Here is an 18,513-nt window from a genome sequence, read left to right as displayed (position 1 = left end):
ATAGATTCATAGATATAAGAACTTAAGCAGTTAAGCAGTTTTGAAGTGCTTGGAACTCATGTTATGGGTTGTAGTTGTTTAATTAGAGGAATTTAAGTCATTTTACCGTAAATCAGGTTATTTGTACAATTTCTCCAATATTTCACCCCTTGCCAGTGCTGGAGATGAGTATTTTACTAAAACTGGTGGCTCTGTTATCCATGTGGTTGAGGCAGGATTTCAGCTCAGATGTGTCATGCAGTTATCAAATCTTAAAGAGAGGAAATTAAAGCATAAGCGCATAAAGGTTTCTTTTATTGTTTTATACTGCGCCCTCAGAAATCCTGTCTGATGTGTATGTAAATGTCCTCATTAGGCATGTATTTCCTAATTCTTTTGGTGAATCCTACTAAGCTCTTGACCTCAATGATATGTTTCAGTAATGAGACAGTAGGTTAATTACATATTGTGTTAAAGTACTTTCTCTGACAGCTTTAAATGTATTGCTTTTGAACTTCATTAGATACTCCCTTGTTCTTGTAGTATTAAAATGTATCACTACCAACTATCAAATAGACTTTTCTCGTGGATTCATTGTTTTATTTGTCCATTACTGAACATAATTAATCTTTTCTTCTTCATAGTGAAGCTTCTTCATAATTTCACCAAAGCCTTTAGTTTTTGCACAATGAAAAAGTTGCTTTATATGTTTTCTTGTATTCTTTGTAGCTTTAGTAGTATTGGTGGGAAACAAACTTGGCTGCAAATTGCTGCAGTGCTGAGCATATAACTTAGCATTGTTTCAATATACCATTTATTCTCAAAAGAACTTGAATCGTGGCCACAGAATGTGCTTTATGTGCATGCTTTGTTCTCAGATAGAAGCCTGCAGGATCTCAAACAATTAAAAAGAAGTTGTCATTCCAGTTGCTGAAATGCTGGTACTTTGGGGATAGTTTGGGAATGGCTCCAAGGGACATGCCTGGGAGGGTGGATCTAGATAGCAGATTGTTTTTAAGAAAACATCCTTCATCTGAGTGATTTTAGGTAAAAGAAGAAAGACACCACTGAAATCCATTAAAAATGCATTGTATTTTTGGAAATGTTTAAACTTTCATTAAAAAAAAAAGAAGGACCAGCTGGACTAAGGATCTTAATACACTATACAGTACATATCTGTTTTCTGGAAACACTGTGGTCATTTACATCAGTGTTGTTCTATGTTAGGTTCTCACTGTTATTTTCAGGAAAGGGCCAGGCTTTTTCTGGTATTGGGAAAGCTGGAAATTTCTGACACTTCTCCAGTAATTATCGTCTTGTAGAGCTTCTGTGAATATTTTGTTTTCCTAGTTAATCATGTAAGCTACGTTTGATTAATTCAAAGGAAAGATGGTTATAGCAATAAACATACACAACACATTCTCCATTTTTCTGAACGTGATTAAGACATTGCTGGCAAGCATTTACACTGTGTTAGCCTATAAATCTTGTACAGACCCTTAAGTACTGGTGTCATAAATACGTTGCCTAAGAAAGAAGAGGCAGATTCGTTGGAAAGGAAATTTTTAGTTCAATCAGTATTGTGAAAAGTTTGTGCCCAGCCAAATGCTCACTGTTTATAGAAGTAGCTTAACCTCATCAAAGCAATGTGAGTAGTTGTTGTTTGTTTAAATCTTGTTTTATTTAAGTTTTTCTTTCAGCTGCTACTTTGTATTCCTGTTGTATTTCAAATAGTTCTACAACTTCATTCTGGTCTCACAAAGGTCAATGTCAAAACTCTTGTGAATATTGTTCTGATCTCTTCAGTGCAGGAACTATAACATCTGTGTCTGATCCTGCAAATGATTGTATTATGGGTGAGTTTATGTCCATGTATATGTTGTTCTATATGTATATATATTTCCAGAATAGGGAAAAAAAATCTGTTAGCACAGCACAAAAGACCTCCAGACCTGACTGAGACCTTCTGGAATCTTCTGTATAATAAACATAAAAATTTTGCTGTCCTTGTTCCTGGAAATGAGTTCTTGAGCCAAAAGAACAGTATACTTTCAGTTCAAATCTTATTGATTCAAATGCTGAAATTCCCCTGGTTATCATCCTCTGTATTTTATTTATATGCAAAGGGACAGATTTGTCAGTGTTGTAGAATACATTATTTATTCATTTCTAGCCCTGTGGTTTTAGACGGTGAGTTTGTTGAGGACCAATACTTCCCCAATCTGTTAGTATGTCAAGAGTAAAAGCTTAACCTGAATGTTGACTGAATGTGGCAGCTCTAGATGAATTGCAGTGTTACACCTGGAAAGAACTCGCACAATGAAGATGTTTCCTCACAGCAGTGGGAAATAAATCACGGGTAGAAATGGGTTACTTCTAGTATCTTGCCAAGAGACAAAGTTTAAAGCCAATACTAAGATTGAGGCTCAAACTCTCTCAGAACCAGGTTTATAGAAGTTACCTTTTTAGAGTTACCTAACTTTTTTGCACTCTACATGTGTAGGTACTGTGTCAGAGAATGGTTTTAAATTTGTGCCGCCCATACAATGTTGTTTGAAATCAGTCATTCAGACATTACGCAGACATTACATTCAAAGTTAGAATGACTGTTCACATTGCTCTACCCTGCATGAGAGTAAAGCCTTCACGGAGAAAAAAATGCCAAACCAACAACAGCAACAAAAACCCTGACCCATCAATGTTTTTAACACGTTTATTTAATAGCAGCAGTCACTAACAGCACTTAAAGGCAATACAAAGAATAGTTAAATACTCCATAAATCTTATATTTCTTGCGCAATAATGTGTTGTCATTATCAGTTATGGAAAAATGCATACATGGTTGCAGGTAAAACTGAGAAATTTGATGATGGTGAGTGATACTGGATTTTAACTTCTAGATTTTGACCTTGGTATCCGCCAAGCATGTTTGAAGCCTTTATAGTTACATTTCCGTGATTGCTTTAATTGAAATGACATGTACATTTAGTTCATGATTACCAAAAATGTACATGTTTTGATAAATTATTTGCATTTTAGTTTCTTGAAAGCCATATAACATATTGTAAGCTATCAGAAATAATGCAGGATACTGTCAGTATAACAGTAAAATAATATGGAACTTGCATTTGCAGTTGATATATTAGTAAAACACATAAATGTCTTCTATTTCAGAAAATTGAGAGGTAAGTTTGCTTTGAGGCAAAGACAAAATTATTTTTCTTGTATATGTTTAATAACAGGTATTTACAGATGACTTTTTATTTTTGAACTGCTAATTTCAGAATTGCAATACTCTTACCAACTGTTCCTTGACTTGAAAAAAAACCACATTTTTTTTTGTGTTTGTTTTTATTGTTTTGCTTACATATTAGTTTCATTTCTCTTAAATTTAGAATGATTGAAGTAGTGTTTGTTGTTGGCAGGAAGGTTTTAAATCTACTTAAACTCATTAAGCCATGATCAGCCTCTTAGCTTCTCTCCCTGCTAAATTATACAACAACATTCAGAGTTGGGTTGGATGGGGCTCTGAGCACCTGGTAGAGCTGTAGGTGTCCCTGTTCATTGCAGAGGAGTTGGACCAGATGCTCTTTGAGGATCCCTTCCAGCTCAAACGATTCTATGGTTTTTTTTCAGGACAATTCTCTGTTCATGAGTCTAACTTCCAAACAATAACAAACTTTTCTTCCTTATGATTGTGCTTGTAATTTGTTTCTTAAGGTAAATACATAATTACTTAAGTATTGTGTTCGATTTGCATAGTTCTTCATAATTACATTCAGAAGGAAATAATCTTTTCTTGATGTGAAAAATATGTATTGATGGATGAGCATGTAATCTGTGTGAAAAATGTTTTGTTAAATCATTAACACTAGGTTGTTTGTCTGTTGGATCAATGACCTTTTGATGGCAACAGAGATTTCACTGTGATAGTTTTTAATATTCTTTTCCCATTAGGACAAGGAGCAACAGTTTTAAAGCAGCCTCTGTTTCACTTCGATATGAATAGATAAATTGTCAAAGCTGCCAACAAGAATGCTTCCGTATTACAGAGTATGTTGTAAGCAACACTGCATGCAGTGTTCTTGCTGGTAAACACAAACTGTGCACATTTAGTGGCACAGCTCAGTTCTCATCCTTCAGCTGAATTTAATGAGCTGCAACACTATGATGAAATCTTAGAGAATCGGGTTAGTGTGTGCTGAGTGGGAGACAGATAGGGGGTGGCATTTTTTTTTGTCAGCTGCCCTTTCTCACCACTTATCAACAGAGGGGAAGGGATATGGGTGGAATATATGCATAGCACATATTGTTCCACAGGAAAATACTGTCCTCCAGAATTAACTCTCTTTCAAATACTCTATGTGGGAAAGGAAATGCAAAATCATATCTATCTTTATGCTGCACATCTTTCTGAAATTAAGGAGAATGATTTTCTTTTCCAAGTCTTCCCTGCATAATTTCTGAGGGATATTGCACTGCGGTGTTACTTCTTAGAGATCTGAGCTGCAGTTCCAAGTATGTACCTGAACTCTCTGTGTTGGAAGAGAGCATGTGTCACATTAATTATGCACTCAGTTCCAGTTTGCTACTACTGTCTTGTTTGGCTTTTACATGCTGGTTTGAAGAGAAAGTGGGACCTAGTGCTGGCCTATTTTGAAGCAATCTGAAAACAGCTAAAAAAAACAAGCTAAATCACAGCCAAATGGGTAGTAAATAATACATATGGTTCTTAAACAGAAAATTTAGCAGCTTGGTAGCAGAGGAAGTCACTAATGCTCCCATCATCAGCAAGATACAGTGGACTTAGTGGCTCCTGGCACTGTCACGCATAGCATAAATATCTAGCTTTCAAAGTGTAACTCTCATCTATTCTTTGGAGGCTGGTGCTCTGTGTGCAGTGAATGGGAGGAATTAGGTCTGTAATGAGAGGATCCAAACATGCCATCATGTGGAGGACCAAAACAGGCACTGAGTGGCATACAAATATGTGAAGCTTGACATGATTTCTTTTCCTATGCAACTCTTTGTGGGACTGGGATTTGCAACTGAAGCCATTGGTTTTTATAGGTGTAACTCACTCAGTGTTTTCTTTTCTAACCTGGCCATGAGAGAAAGAAATTGTGCTTTTGCTCGTTTCTTATCAGCTGGCTGCCTAGAATATCTACCTGAGGAGAGAAAAGCTCATATTCAGCCCAAACACATTGATACATCTGTGGGAAATGTTGTAGCTGGAATGTGGGTCTGGCTACAGTGGAACTGTGCCAATATGTAGACGAGTGTTTAAGATTTATGGGTCCAGGAAGAAAAATGGTGAAGTGCCAGTGGTATTCCATCAACAAGGGGAAAATGGGTTTTTGCTATAAACATTCATTTGATAGTATACAGAATACTGTTCTACAGGACAGAAGCTCTTGTCTGCTTCTTCATGTACGAGTGTGTCTTAAATGTAGGTATGCCTCCCTTTTGGGCAAGGACAGCACTGATGCCATGGGTTCCATTTCTCAAGCTCTAATTGTTGTCATAGGAAAGACAGATGGCAGTACTGCCTCACTGCTTTGCAGAGCTTCGGGATACTGGGCTGTTTTGCATCTGTGGCTGTGCTGAGTATGTGCTGTTAACCTGCCCACCAGACGTGTCTCATCTGCAATTTCCAAAAAGCTTTTGTATGTGACCAGCTCAATCTTGGTGCACTTGGAAGTTAAAAAGTGAGCACCAAGGTACCTGCAGCAGCTGTGCAGGTGTGGGAGGTGAAAAGGGGGATGTGAACTGCTCTCTGGGACTGAGTACCTATGTTCCACTGAAGTTTGGCTTCAGACAGCCTAAGTGCTTTTTTGGACCTGGGCCAGTACTTTCATTGTCATGCTTCTGGTGGTCAGTGGATATTACTCTTTCTGCGTTTGGTATGCTTGAAGCATTTGAAAATGTTTAACGTGATTTCTGCTGTTCAGGACAATTGATTGAAGATAGTATTATCAGGTTCTGCTTTTTATTTCAGTAATTTTTGTTTTGCAGTTTGTGAATCTTTTACGTGATTTGACTAGCAGCGTCCATGCATTCTTTACTGATACTGCTGGTATATAAATATAACAGCTAAATGAAAATAACCTACAAAAGGAAGACTCATGCCTCCAAAGAACAACGTATGCAATATTTATTGAGTTCTCTGGCAGCTGGTGCTGATCCGTTGACCTGAGTTATTTTCAGACATTCGTAAAGTCAGAGTTCTCAAGAAAAAGGATGAGTTTGAAAGTTGGTATCAACCTTAAAGATTTGTTCTCTGATAAATGAGATTCATGTTAAGACATCTATTGTAGAGATTCATGGTTAGCTCTTAATGAAAAGGTCCGCTTCTGCTATTTCACAGAGTGAGCTTTAGTTCACGATTACTGGAAATTACTTCATCAGCATGAGGAGCTGTTGATTGGGTTTCAACTAAGAATGTTTGAGATAGCTTGGAAAAATGCTGCTTTGAAATAGCATTGTTTCCCTTTTAATAGTTCTCTCCTAAGTTAAGAAATATTTCAATATTTTTCAATGTGAAGAGAGATGGAGCAGTCAAGTTTCATTTTCTTGGCAAGTGAAGAGAGTGAGGAGAGATGCTTTTGCAGAAGCCCAGTTGAGATGTTGATGTGTACTGGAGTGCAAATAACATACTACGTGGCAAATATTTTGTCAATAAAAGAATATAATTTTGCAGTTAAATCAAAGTTCCATAATAAATGTCATAGGGTTTTCTAAATTATCCAGGGGTCAATGTTGTTCTGTTGGTCACGTTATTTCTGGTTTTGAGAAAGTGCTTGGTTCCTACAGACTAGGAAATCTTATTTGTGCAAGTTTGTCTTCATGAAGAGATGTGAGAGTTGTTTGAAATTCAAGGTTTAAATTTACTTGATCAGTACCTACGTAATCATCAAGTTGGAAAAGTTCACCATACCATTATAGGTTGCTGGTGCTGCTGCTGTTATCTTTATGCATCTTTTATCTCTCCTGTAAACAAAGCATTGTTGCATTTATATAGTCATTTATATTGCATTAATTAAATAGTTCATAACAGGACTACACAAGAGATGAAGATTATTCTATTTTTCAGTTAGAGTGACATTTGCAAGTCATGGTCACAACCTGCAATTCAATAATTTATTTTACTTCATAAAAATATTAAGAAGTCTTTTAAATTTTTGGATAAAAAGCCATTTAGGTCACAATCTAGTTCCATGTTTTTTGTGAATAAGTGCTGAACTCAGCATGTTTTAAAACGACTAAACGTGCTGTGTGCATCTTTTCAGATGTAAAATATAAAGATTTTTCAACACTGAAGGAACTAAGGTTTATGTTTTTAATATATGTAATATAAGGGAAATATTTCATGACAAAATATAAAATATCTTCAAAATGATTAGAATTGTTATTCCGTGAGGACAAAATGTGCAGGATGTAGCAAAACTCAGAAACTTCTGGTTGAAATTCAATGAATGGCTGTGTAAGTAGAGGGAAATAAATCTAGGGAAAATTACCAGTGATTAAGAGTGAGTTCTTGACAAAGAGAATGCAAGCAAGTTGTATTAGACAAACTGTAGCCATGAATGAAATGTCATAATTTCACAGAATCATTTAGATTGGAAGGCACTATAAAGATATCAGTCCAGCTCCGACCCATCCCCACCATGCCCACTAAAGTGTGCGTCAGTGCTACATCTCCACTTTTTTTGAACACCTTCAGAGAAGGTAATTCCACCACTTCTCTGGGCAGCCTGTTCCAACACCTCACCGCTCTTTCTTAGAAGGAATTTTTCCTAATATCCAACCTGAACCTCCCTTAGTGCAACTTAGAATATTATGTCTTATCTATCAATGGCTTCTGCTATCAGGTTATAATGAAAAAGAATCTTTCCTAGGATTTGGTCTACGCTACAATTAAATACCATGCTAATTCCGCTGGGTCAATTGTAACCCTATTCCTACTCTAGAATAGCCAATTAATCAACTAATTTACATATGTTTATTAGAAGGAACAGTTATTATAAAGAACTATTTATGCACCTCTTATATTGTGGGTATATAAAAACACCTGCCGTTTTTTCTGGGGAGTTTTGTCTGGAGAACTGCTGTTAGATCATCATTTCAACAATTTGTAAATAATTTATTACTTGTACAGTTGAACAAACTGGTTGATTGTATACTAAGATTATTTTTGTGGTAGCACAGTCATGAATAGATTTATGATGGTATCTCGCATCAGAAAATTTACATAATGATTTATGTAAAACTCAGTGCTAGTGGTCAGAAAATAAGTTAGTTTATAGAGCTTTTTAAATAATGGATGGTATGTTGACTGTGGTTTTGTTGTTGTTGGTTTTTTGTTTGTTTGTTTGCTTTATGTAACATCTGAAGTTCAGCTGTATTTCAGGAGGTCACTTAACTGAATTTATGAGCATCTCAAAGCTCCTGTTTCCCGTTAGGACCGCAAATAGTCCAGTTAGCCTGATGTGCAGCCAGACATCTCAGCTCTGTGATATACAACATTTTATATAGTGGTGTCATTAAGGTAACACATAATTTGTGTCAGATGCTGTCATTCTTAAAGAAGTTGTCTCAAGCACAGATTTATAGATATGCGTTAAAATAGCTGCCATAGAGCACCTTTGCTGCCACTGAAGTTTCTTCCTGCAAACTTGCAGTACTAGCAGCACTGAAACACATTAACTTTTTTTTTCTTTTCAGTTTTGTTTCTTTAGTTTTCTTTTGTTGGGAAATAACTGTTGGCTTTGTCACATATGGGCATGATTCTGAGCTTTAAAGTGAGGTCTTTGCTGCATAGGAGCATGAGTATGCTTGTGTTCTTAGTACAGCACACATTCTATACTGCAAAACACAGTCTTCACTACCACAACTAACTGAAAACAAAATAACTCATTAGTTAACCAGCGTGGCACAGTCAGGGAGGGAGAAAATGGGGTTGTGGGTCCCCAAAGCACCTTTTGAGTTGCAGACATCCTTCCATGCGTGGAAGAGGTTTTAACAAATAAAGTTAAATGTCTGTGGAACAGAATAGCAGTGTTCCTGGCCCAGCTGAGACGTTGGAGAAGAGTCAGTGTGAGAAAGGCAGCAGAAGAGATGCCGTGCAGAAAAGTAGGAAGCAGTATGCTGGAAAAAGGAGCTCGGTACAGTTTGCAATGCGAAGGTTGGCAAAAGGAATTGGTATTTGACTGATCAAATATGCTAGCATGGTTCAACAGTGCATATCACCAACCAAAGTACTGTCCTTCTTTCTGTCCTCCATCCTTCATTTCTGGAATTCAAGTTGTACTGTTGAGTTGTGAAGTGGTGACTCCGCAGTTTAAAATTTAATCTAGGAATTTTTGGAACACATTGCTGGAGTAAGTACAGCCTTAGAACATGGAATAATAATTAGTCCACTGGATTTTAAACCTTTCCCAGCAGAAAGTATTTTTTATCTTTCCATTCACTTTCTTGGTATGATTTATGTTTCATTTTGACTGCGCACTTCATTTAAAGAAAGAAAAAGCACAGGAGTCCTGGTCAGGGCAGAAATTGAGGAAGCCTTGGACTGTGCAGCCATGAGAGGTCCCACAGAGATGCCTGCAGCACAGTAGAGATCGAACATTGTGTGCCTGCACACCTTGACATCTACTGCTTTAGCCTGTGGAGCAACTCTGTAGTTCCCATATCTCTGTTCTTGGGGTGTTTTCCAGGAAAAGGAGCATGTATATAAACAGTTGTGTGAGTTGTGATTTTGAATGTTTTGCTGAATTTGTACTACCTGAAAACAGACCAAGGAGAAAGAATCTGGGAAAAATGAAATGATTTACTTTTATTAGAAATTACATGTAATTTTGAATTATTAGTAAAAAATACTGAACTAGAGGAATTCTTAGCATCTTCTTTCCAGATTCTGTTTGGTTGCTGTCATATTTAAAATGAAAGTGGAATTCATACTGTGAAAATTAATCCTTTAAAATGTTTTCTAAGTATACATAGGAAAATGCGTCAGCAGAAGTTTTGCACCGAAAGTTTATCAATCTTTACCATGTCATTTTCTCACTTTTTCTTTGACATACTGTCTGTTCAGTTACAGTACTGTATCTGATCTGTATAGTCTTGCTTTACCATTATTACCACTGAAATGAAATATGTAATATCATTCCCAAAGTATCATGGGATACTTTGGGAGAGCAAACTGCCATAAAGCCTATCTGTATCTTTGCAGTTTCAGCTACTATTATTGACATGGTTCAGTATATTTAGTCTTGTTCCTAAATAATGAATAATTGCTACATTACCACAGCACATTTGATGTGAATGAGTCATCTTCATTATATTTAAGACGAAAAAAAAAAAAAAAGGCAATGACTTTTCTGTTGCTCTATAGGCCATTATTGCCATCATAATGACTGGTTTGGCACTTCCAGTCACTCCTTATTACCTTGAATTGCCAGTGGTTGTGTGTCTGTCCAGTCCTTAGGGTGTTCTGTTTTAGGCAATCCAAACAATAATGGCTTGGATTAAAAAGGAAAATGAAATGAAAATGCATAATAAGGAAGAGTACCACCACACTAAACAAACAGACAAAAAACCTGTCACCAGTGTCTGAAAAGGCACAGTTATTGTTCGTGTTTCTGTGTATGTTGGCTTTTACTGTCCTTGAAAGTTAACTGCAACACAACCATATCTTTTTCTGATTTTGGAAAATAGATTAAATATCCGCTATCTTTATTAAAAAAACCAAACAATTGAAAACCAGTGAACAAAACTAGAGCTCTGGAAATTGGTGTGCTTTAGTTGTTGATAGTGATACCAGCCCGTATCTACACTGTATAGCCAGTAATGCAATCACCAACTGTGAAAATGAACAATTAATAGTATCAAGGCCATGAAAGCATCACTGTTTTCACTGCAGAATATATACTAAATGTGATCTTTCAGCATTGGTTATAGTCTTTCCCACCACTATGATCACAATGATGTTATAAAGTGAATCTCTTGAATTGATTCTGAGTCTGTATTCCTTTCTTGAGCAAAAGTGCCATTTTGTTTAGTTTGAGAATTTAACATGAGAAAGAAGTGGAAGATGTGAGCTTATATTTTTTCTGTTGTTGTTGTTTCATAGTAATATGCAAAATGTGGAAAGTCAGTCATATTTCATTGGAATTTGGCATCTGCTCAACAACTGATTGCTCTTCTCAGAGCTTTTTTGGAAAGTTTGCAGCACCATAATGACAGCTTTCTAAACACAGATGTCCTCTTGGTACAACCTATAATTTTTAGGAAAGATGTATCAATGTCAGAAATTTGAACGAAGTTGTGGAATTAGTGGAACATTCTTGTTAGGAATAAGTATTGAAATGTCTACAGTCTATCTACTGGAAGTGGGGGGAAGATCCTGCAGAGTCAGGAGGGAAAGAGTTGGATACAAAATGGCCAAGCTGTCAGGATGCAGTTTAAGATGAATTGATTCTTTTATTAACGGACTGTGTATGCTTCAGCAATTTTCCCACTGTATTTTATACTGTGTAAGTGCATGCAGTGAACTTGAGGCATCAAGAGTCCCAAAGACACATTTAGATAATTAGGGGTTTGGTCATGGAAGATGTCTAATAGCTGAGAGGCTGGGAGTAGCTTTTAAACATTCCTGTAAAGACCCATTAGTAGCTTCTTCCTCTTGTTTCATCTACATCTCAGTAAAGCCATCAGGAAGTGAATATTTCAAACGCAGATTTCCCCTTCTTAACTCAGCTGCTTTTGTTGAGGTAAATCCTCTTAAATGTCATAAGTCAGTAAAAATCAGTCCAAAGATTAATGAGTAAGATGATCAAAACCCAGTGACTTTTGATGCCAGTAGTAAAAGACTTGTGATAATATTACTAAAAGAGTTCTCCCTCGTTATTTGCATAGAGATACAAGTTATCTACAAGTAAGAAGACAGTACCTAACTATTATTACAATTTTGTAAGTTCAGACTTATAAGGGAAAAGGAAACTCTCCACTGTTGCCTTTACTGCAATCATTTGAGATTTGTTTCTAATAATGCAGTGCATTATGTGTTCTTTTTCTATTCATGTTTAGTAAGATCAGGATGCCATGTAGTAAATACCTCTAGCATCTCTAATAAAATGAGTGGGAATGTACTTCAATAAATATTGTTGTATTTTATTTTTTTCTGCAGTTGTTCAGCCAAGATATAAGTGCTGCAGTCATGGCTACAGCTAACATCATGGATTCTCCATCTATCTGTAATTGTAAAAGGCACTTTGGTTTTGATTTATTTTCAGACCATGCCTGTGGATATATAGGCGCACACCACTAATGAAACATCATTCAGATTCGGAATAGAGGCATTTAAAATCAGAATTCTCCATCAGTAATGATGCAAAACCATAAACGTTAGTTATAAAATTCTCTTTTTTAAAGCCTTAACTGGGTCATGCTGTGATGATTCAATATTGTGATACTGGGATGCCCTTTACTTTTGCTTTTGGTTGATGATAAAATCACTGGCATTGAATACACATGTATGCATGCCTGTGTGTGGCCCAGGCTGGGCTGAGCTTGGCATGCCTTGCATTATGACCTTTTGCCAAACCTCAGCAGTGGCTCTTGGGGAAAAAATGTAAACATACGACCAAATTTACCCTAGTTTCCTTATTTAGCTTAGTGAAAGTTGATACTCCTTGCTGTAAGACTTCAGTAGAAAAAACTCTGCTAATTAGAAAATGGGATACACTAATTTTAATAATTTTAATAATGTTAATTTTGTGAAAAATACAAATGGAAAGAAAGAAAGAAAGAAAATTCTCCAAATGTGGAATTTATACAGTGAGAGATCATTTAATTTACCTATATTATTCACATTTGGGGCTTACATAATGCCAAGAAAGAAAACACCTATTTTGTTAGGCCAGAAATATATGGAAACATTATGGAATAATACTAATTACTAAGAAAGTACCAGGATTGTGGGTAGTATAATCATCTACAATTTTCTGAGAATATCCTTACTAAAATGACCTAGCTAATTTAAGTGCAATTTCCAAAATAAGGAGACCAGATGTCTTTGTCTGGAACAGTGCAACCGATGGACACTTTTCCTTGAAATAGTCTGCCTTTTCTAATATGAAAATGGACATTTTTATTCCTGTAGATGATAGTTTAGGATTAGGCTGTTTTTTTCCTATGTGGTTACAAGTTATGGAGAAACAGGAGTGTTGCCATAAAATGGAGCATAAAAGATTTCAGTAAGTGGAGTACCTTTTGTCTACTTGGTTGTTTTGACTGTCATTAAAGCTCACCTGGAAACAGTTTACTTCTCCTTCTGATTCCTTTGTTTGTTGTGAGGTGCTCATCATCTCATACAGACTATAGTGCTGATTCATCCAGTTACAACTTGTGGAACATTTGGATGAGCTGGCAGTTAACAGATAATGTGTATAATTGATGTAAAGCTGAAAATTGTCAGTTATCCCTGCTTTAAAATGTGGATGTTTGCTCTGAACTATGTGTTTAAGTTGGTTTTAGATGGATTCCAGTGTGAAGCATGAGGCGTAAAACAGTGTAGAAAGGTATCTTATCAGACCGTTTTATTTTGGTTTGCTTGCTTGTCTTTTAAATTCTAAGAATATAGAAGCTCAGATAATGAGGATAGTGTCCTTTCTTTCTTTGCCACATGAGCTCATTTCTGCAAACTAAAGAACTCCCTCTGACCTGTTTAGTTATATTTATACCATGTATGTATATATATTTATGTATGTATGTATATTTAACCCAGTAAAAAGCAGAAGGGTCTGCATTTCATTCATGAGGATATTGTCAGAAGTGCAGCCTGCAGAAATCTAAGTTCTGGTGTTTGGTGTGAACAGCATGAGAGTAGGCCAGATGTTTTGGTATGAATGTTTGGAGGTTCCAAAAAAATGAGGTATTGTATCACCCACACACTGAGTAATGCTAAGCCATCAAAGGAAAATACACTCCTGTCAGTTAATTTTTCACAGAATCACAGAATGGCCAGAGTTGGAAGGAACCTCAAGGATCATGAATCTCCAACTCTCCTGCTACGTGCAGGGCCACCAAGCTCCCCATTTAATACTACATTAGGCTGTCCAGGGCCCCATCCAACCTGGCTTTGAACACCTCTAGGGATGGGGCATCCACAACCTCTCTGGGCAGCCTGTTTCAGCACCTCACCACTCTCATTAATAAAAAACCAATGATATTGAGCTGTGTTTGATGGGACTCTGGAGAAGAGACTGCAGAAGTTTTGTGTCAAGCTTTTTGTTTATAAGCAGGTGTGAAGAAAAAGCTTTTTCCAATTCTTACATAGTGTTTTTTTTTATAATGAAAAATGTTATCAATTGTATTTCATTTGTCATAAAATCTGCTGCTGCCACTTTCATCCATATCCTGCAGGAGGAGACACCACAAGAGAGAAAAGTGCTTTGCCTGGATTAGGGAGTGGGGCAGAGTACCTGCAGGAGGATGGCTGTCATCCCTATTTCTCTCTGTTGTCTGTGGGGTTGTTTTGTGCGTGCTGGCATGTTCTGAAGGAACAGCCTTGAGATTTGTGTTTCTGCCTTTGCTATACTTGGTGATTTTCTGGAAGAAAAGAGCTTACACCTAAGTCTAAATCTGTCCTAGTCCTTCATGCCCAAAGTCATCATAGATCTTGCAGCCTTCTCACAAATGCTCAAATCACCATCAAGATCCTTGCCCAAGTATCGCCCCTTTATGATACCTTTCCTTACCTATCTCCAGAACTGCTGCTTTCCTATTCCCCTTCCTTCCCTGCCTCTGGCTCATCCTATTGTTTCCTTAAGACTCTGGAGAATTTTATGGGCTCTCATTCCCTTTGTTGGCAGCTATGGTTGTGTCACCATATGGTACGCCAGCGGGGAAAAGGTAACTCTTCTGGGTTTTATGCTTTCTGCTGGCTTAGCACCTAAAGGACTGTCACTGTGGCTCAGGCAACTAGGACTGACATGTGCTATGTAATGCATGTGCTTAAAATATGTATATGTATTGATATGCGATATGCACATATTCTTACATCACTGTTCAGAAGTTACATCAGTGCTTGAAAAGTGTAATAGTGTGTTTTTAATATTTTCTTATAGTATCCATTGTGTTCGAGTTGGACTCAGATTAACCTATTTTATTGACTTCATTTTATTTGCATTATGAATGAATAATTATTTATTATTGAAAACAACCGAAGCAAAGGAATTTTGACATATCTAAATGAAGCTAAGATAAAAACGGTATGAAACAAAAGCACTGTTTTTTGGAGAGGCATAGCTAAAGTGCTTTCTGTTGTGTCTCATAGTGTTATGAATCCTTGTTACCTCAATTTATGTTACATTTGATTGTAAGTATATGTAATGCTATCTGCATTTTAGTAAGACTCAAATGACAGTTTATTGTTTCTTCTCAATTTTAAATCCGTACTCTTCCTTCCTACTTTTCTTCTCTTTATTTTGTTCAATGATGTCACAAGATGGGGTGCCTGCACATAGTTTTCTTGCTGTGCTTCTATAGCTCTGCATTTCTAATATGTAATACAAGGTTTCTTGTACATAAGTAATCATGATGCAGGTTGAAAGCTGAACTCGACCTTTATGAGTCAGAGACTTTGACTAGGGACATACCACTTGTCAGCATCACTACTAAAGCAAAAAGGGTGTAAAACACAAGTTTTTGGAACTGCATTCAAAAGACCTGAAAAAATTACTGTTAAAATAAAAAAAAACTGATTGTAAAATAATTCAAATTTCAAATTAAAATATGTCTTAGTGTGAGTTAATCATTTGGGATAAAATCTCACCCTATTGAGAGGGCATGTGGAACCATGATTCAACTCAGCATGCGTTTTATTTGCAATAAAATAGAGAGTCATAAATAAGGTGACTCTGACTGCTATCATTTGGCAGAGGTGAAGCAGTGGCTGGTATGTGCTGGAAGTGGCCAATCTGAGAAACAGCACTGATATTATTGCACACCAGTCATTCCCCATGAATTGTAAATTGTCAGAAGATGAACAGTGGCTGTGCAAGAATTTGCAGCACTTGTCACTGAGGCTTACTTATCTAATTGCACTGAAGGCATTTCCTCAGTGTTCACATCATGGAGAGGCCTGAAACAATACAAAACATAGTAAATCTCTGTGGGGACTGAATTGATAGAAGTGTCATGGCCCCAAGCACAAGAGCAGTTGAGATTACTAAGGCCAGTAAGATCTTTATCTGTACAACAACTGATCCTCTGGATGTCACCAACTACAAAATGAAGAACCTATCTGCCAAACGTGAGAAATTACTTGTATTTCAAGACAGAAGGCTGACCTGTCTGTTTATGTATTGCATGACAGCTGCTTTGCCTACATTACATGGAAATGAGAAATGTATTAAATGTAAAGTGCACAGCACAAGTAATAAGCAAACTAAAAGGCTCTTGTTTTGCTGACTATTTTATTCACTCATTGATTAAAACATTTTTCCTGGGGCAAGAATAGCTGGTAAGCTTGTTTAGAAAATTGCAAGTAAGAGAATAATTAAAACGGGTATTCTTTTAATCTAATATTAACCTTATAATTTAGGAAAATATGGTTTTATAAACTGAAAAAGATGTGATGGTTTTGGTGCTGCATTTTAAAAGAAATTACATCTTTTACAGAAGACAAATAAAGGTTAGAATTGCATTACATTCATCATTCCTCTTGTATAGCATTTGTACAATAGGGAAAGTGGTAATTAATTGCTCCTTCTCTTATGTCTTTCTAGAGATCTGAAGAATAATTTGATTAGCACAATTGAGCCAGGGGCCTTCCATGGACTTTCAGAGCTGAAACGCCTGTAAGTATTAATTCCATTTGAATTATTCTGAAAACTGTGTTTGTATCAACATTTCTATCCTTGGGCAACTCACATATGCCACCAAGCAATAGTAGAATGAGGACACTGTATGGAGAATAAAAATTCACACGCTGTACTTTTTACATTTACCATTCTTTTATTTTCTTTTCCTTTTTCTTTTTTCTTTTTTTTTCTTTTTTCTTTTTCTTTTTTCTTTTTTCTTTTTCCCCTTTCTTTTTTTCCCATTTAAGTATACGTATGCTTTCCAATAAATGTCTTCATAGGTACTTCTGCAAAGTTCAAGACACACCTAATTATTGATGTAGCAGCCAGTACATCACTGTAGACATTCATCGGAAATAAAACCAAGGGTTTTAAACAAGTGTAAGCATTGCAGTGTAAGCATAGCTTTGTGCTGTGCTAAGATTTGTATTTTTTTTTATTTTTCCTTATGTACAGTTTGCTTACTTTTATCACAGGCCAGGTCTGTAAAATAAGTTCTTAAAAAGGAAACTTTTTCATCTTTCAGACAACTTGCCTACAATTTTCTTATCTCTTGCATTAACTCTGCTGGGTGTTTTTTTTATTTTTGCCCTTTTAATATGCAATTTGTCCCATCTGTCATTCCTGTATTCCTCTCACTGCCAATCTTCTCAATCATCTTCACTGACTGGTTTTTAAACTACATTTGTAAAAAGGTAAAAATATCAAAGTTCTACAAGAGGGGCTTTTTCCTTTTATTTAATAAGGGCTACAGATCCTCATTCATTCTTCACAACTTGAAACCTCTTTTTAAAGTGTTCCAAGTGCCAGCATCCAAATGGCCTTGTACAGCAAAGCAGCCATCAGGGCCTGAAGTCTGCTAGGCATTGTGCACACTGTCTCAGGTGAAGACTCACAAGAAAATGGGAATTATTTTAGGAGAATAATAAAATTTAGATGATGAGGAATGCAATGTGAGAAAAAAAATTTAATGTCTCCTTTTTTTCTCTGAGGTTAAATCTCTGATTGAACTATCTAAATAAAAGTTTCAATCTCTGATTGCACAGCTAGCAGTGTCTTCTGACATCAACCAGTAACTTTCAGTGTGCTTGGTTACAAAGCCAATGATTTAGTACTTACGAAGTCAGAGCATCCTATGCATTTTTAATGCAAACAGAAACATAAGGTTGGCACTTCTGTGTTCACTGCATTTAGGGATAAAACAATGAAATGATCAAAACAAGCGCTAATTATTGCTTTGGCCACGTACTCTAATAACACAACCCTGACCTCTGGTGGGAAAAACGAGAAGCCTGTTCATGTGCTGGGCTGTGTGCTGGAAAACTTAAACAGGTGAAACTTAGATCAGCTGTCAGAGAGAAGTCCAAGAAGATCAAATCATTTGATGTTAGGAAAAATGAGAAGAAATTAGAATATTAGGAATGGTAATGTTAGGATTTCTCAGGATAGAGCTGAAAAAGACCCCTTCTTTCTGGCATGAACATGTAACACTGGGAACAATCAAGAGACAGTGAGTTGATTAATTACCAGCTTGTCAAGTTTGATACAAATAGGTATAATTTGTGGTAAGAAAATCTCTGCAGTCTTCAGCTCTTCAACAATTGGGTAGCAGACAGCTGAGCAGAAGCTATAAATACTATAAACTCCTGTTGAATGCTGAATAGAGTCA

At 36.4% G+C, this 18,513-nt stretch overlaps 1 protein-coding gene across 4 annotated transcripts in view; it reads left to right on the top strand.

Annotated features, from left to right (window-relative positions):
* Nucleotides 1-18,513, top strand: part of ADGRA1 (adhesion G protein-coupled receptor A1) — a 255,495-nt gene that overhangs the window by 77,100 nt on the left and 159,882 nt on the right. For all 4 annotated transcript variants that reach the window (XM_042862742.1, XM_042862741.1, XM_042862744.1 and 1 more), the window contains exon 3: nucleotides 16,770-16,841. Coding sequence is in view for 2 of the 4 variants with exons in the window: in XM_042862741.1 (XP_042718675.1) it covers nucleotides 16,770-16,841 (72 nt within the window). In the remaining 2 variants the exon portion in view is untranslated. The remainder of the gene's footprint in view (nucleotides 1-16,769; nucleotides 16,842-18,513) is intronic.

The sequence above is a fragment of the Lagopus leucura genome, unplaced genomic scaffold (genome assembly GCF_019238085.1).
Source record: "Lagopus leucura isolate 7727_CA_CO unplaced genomic scaffold, USGS_WTPT01 Super-Scaffold_739, whole genome shotgun sequence".
NCBI classification, from domain to species: domain Eukaryota; kingdom Metazoa; phylum Chordata; class Aves; order Galliformes; family Phasianidae; genus Lagopus; species Lagopus leucura.
Note: the sequence above shows the minus strand (reverse complement) of the source record. Positions and strands in the feature narration are given on the sequence as shown.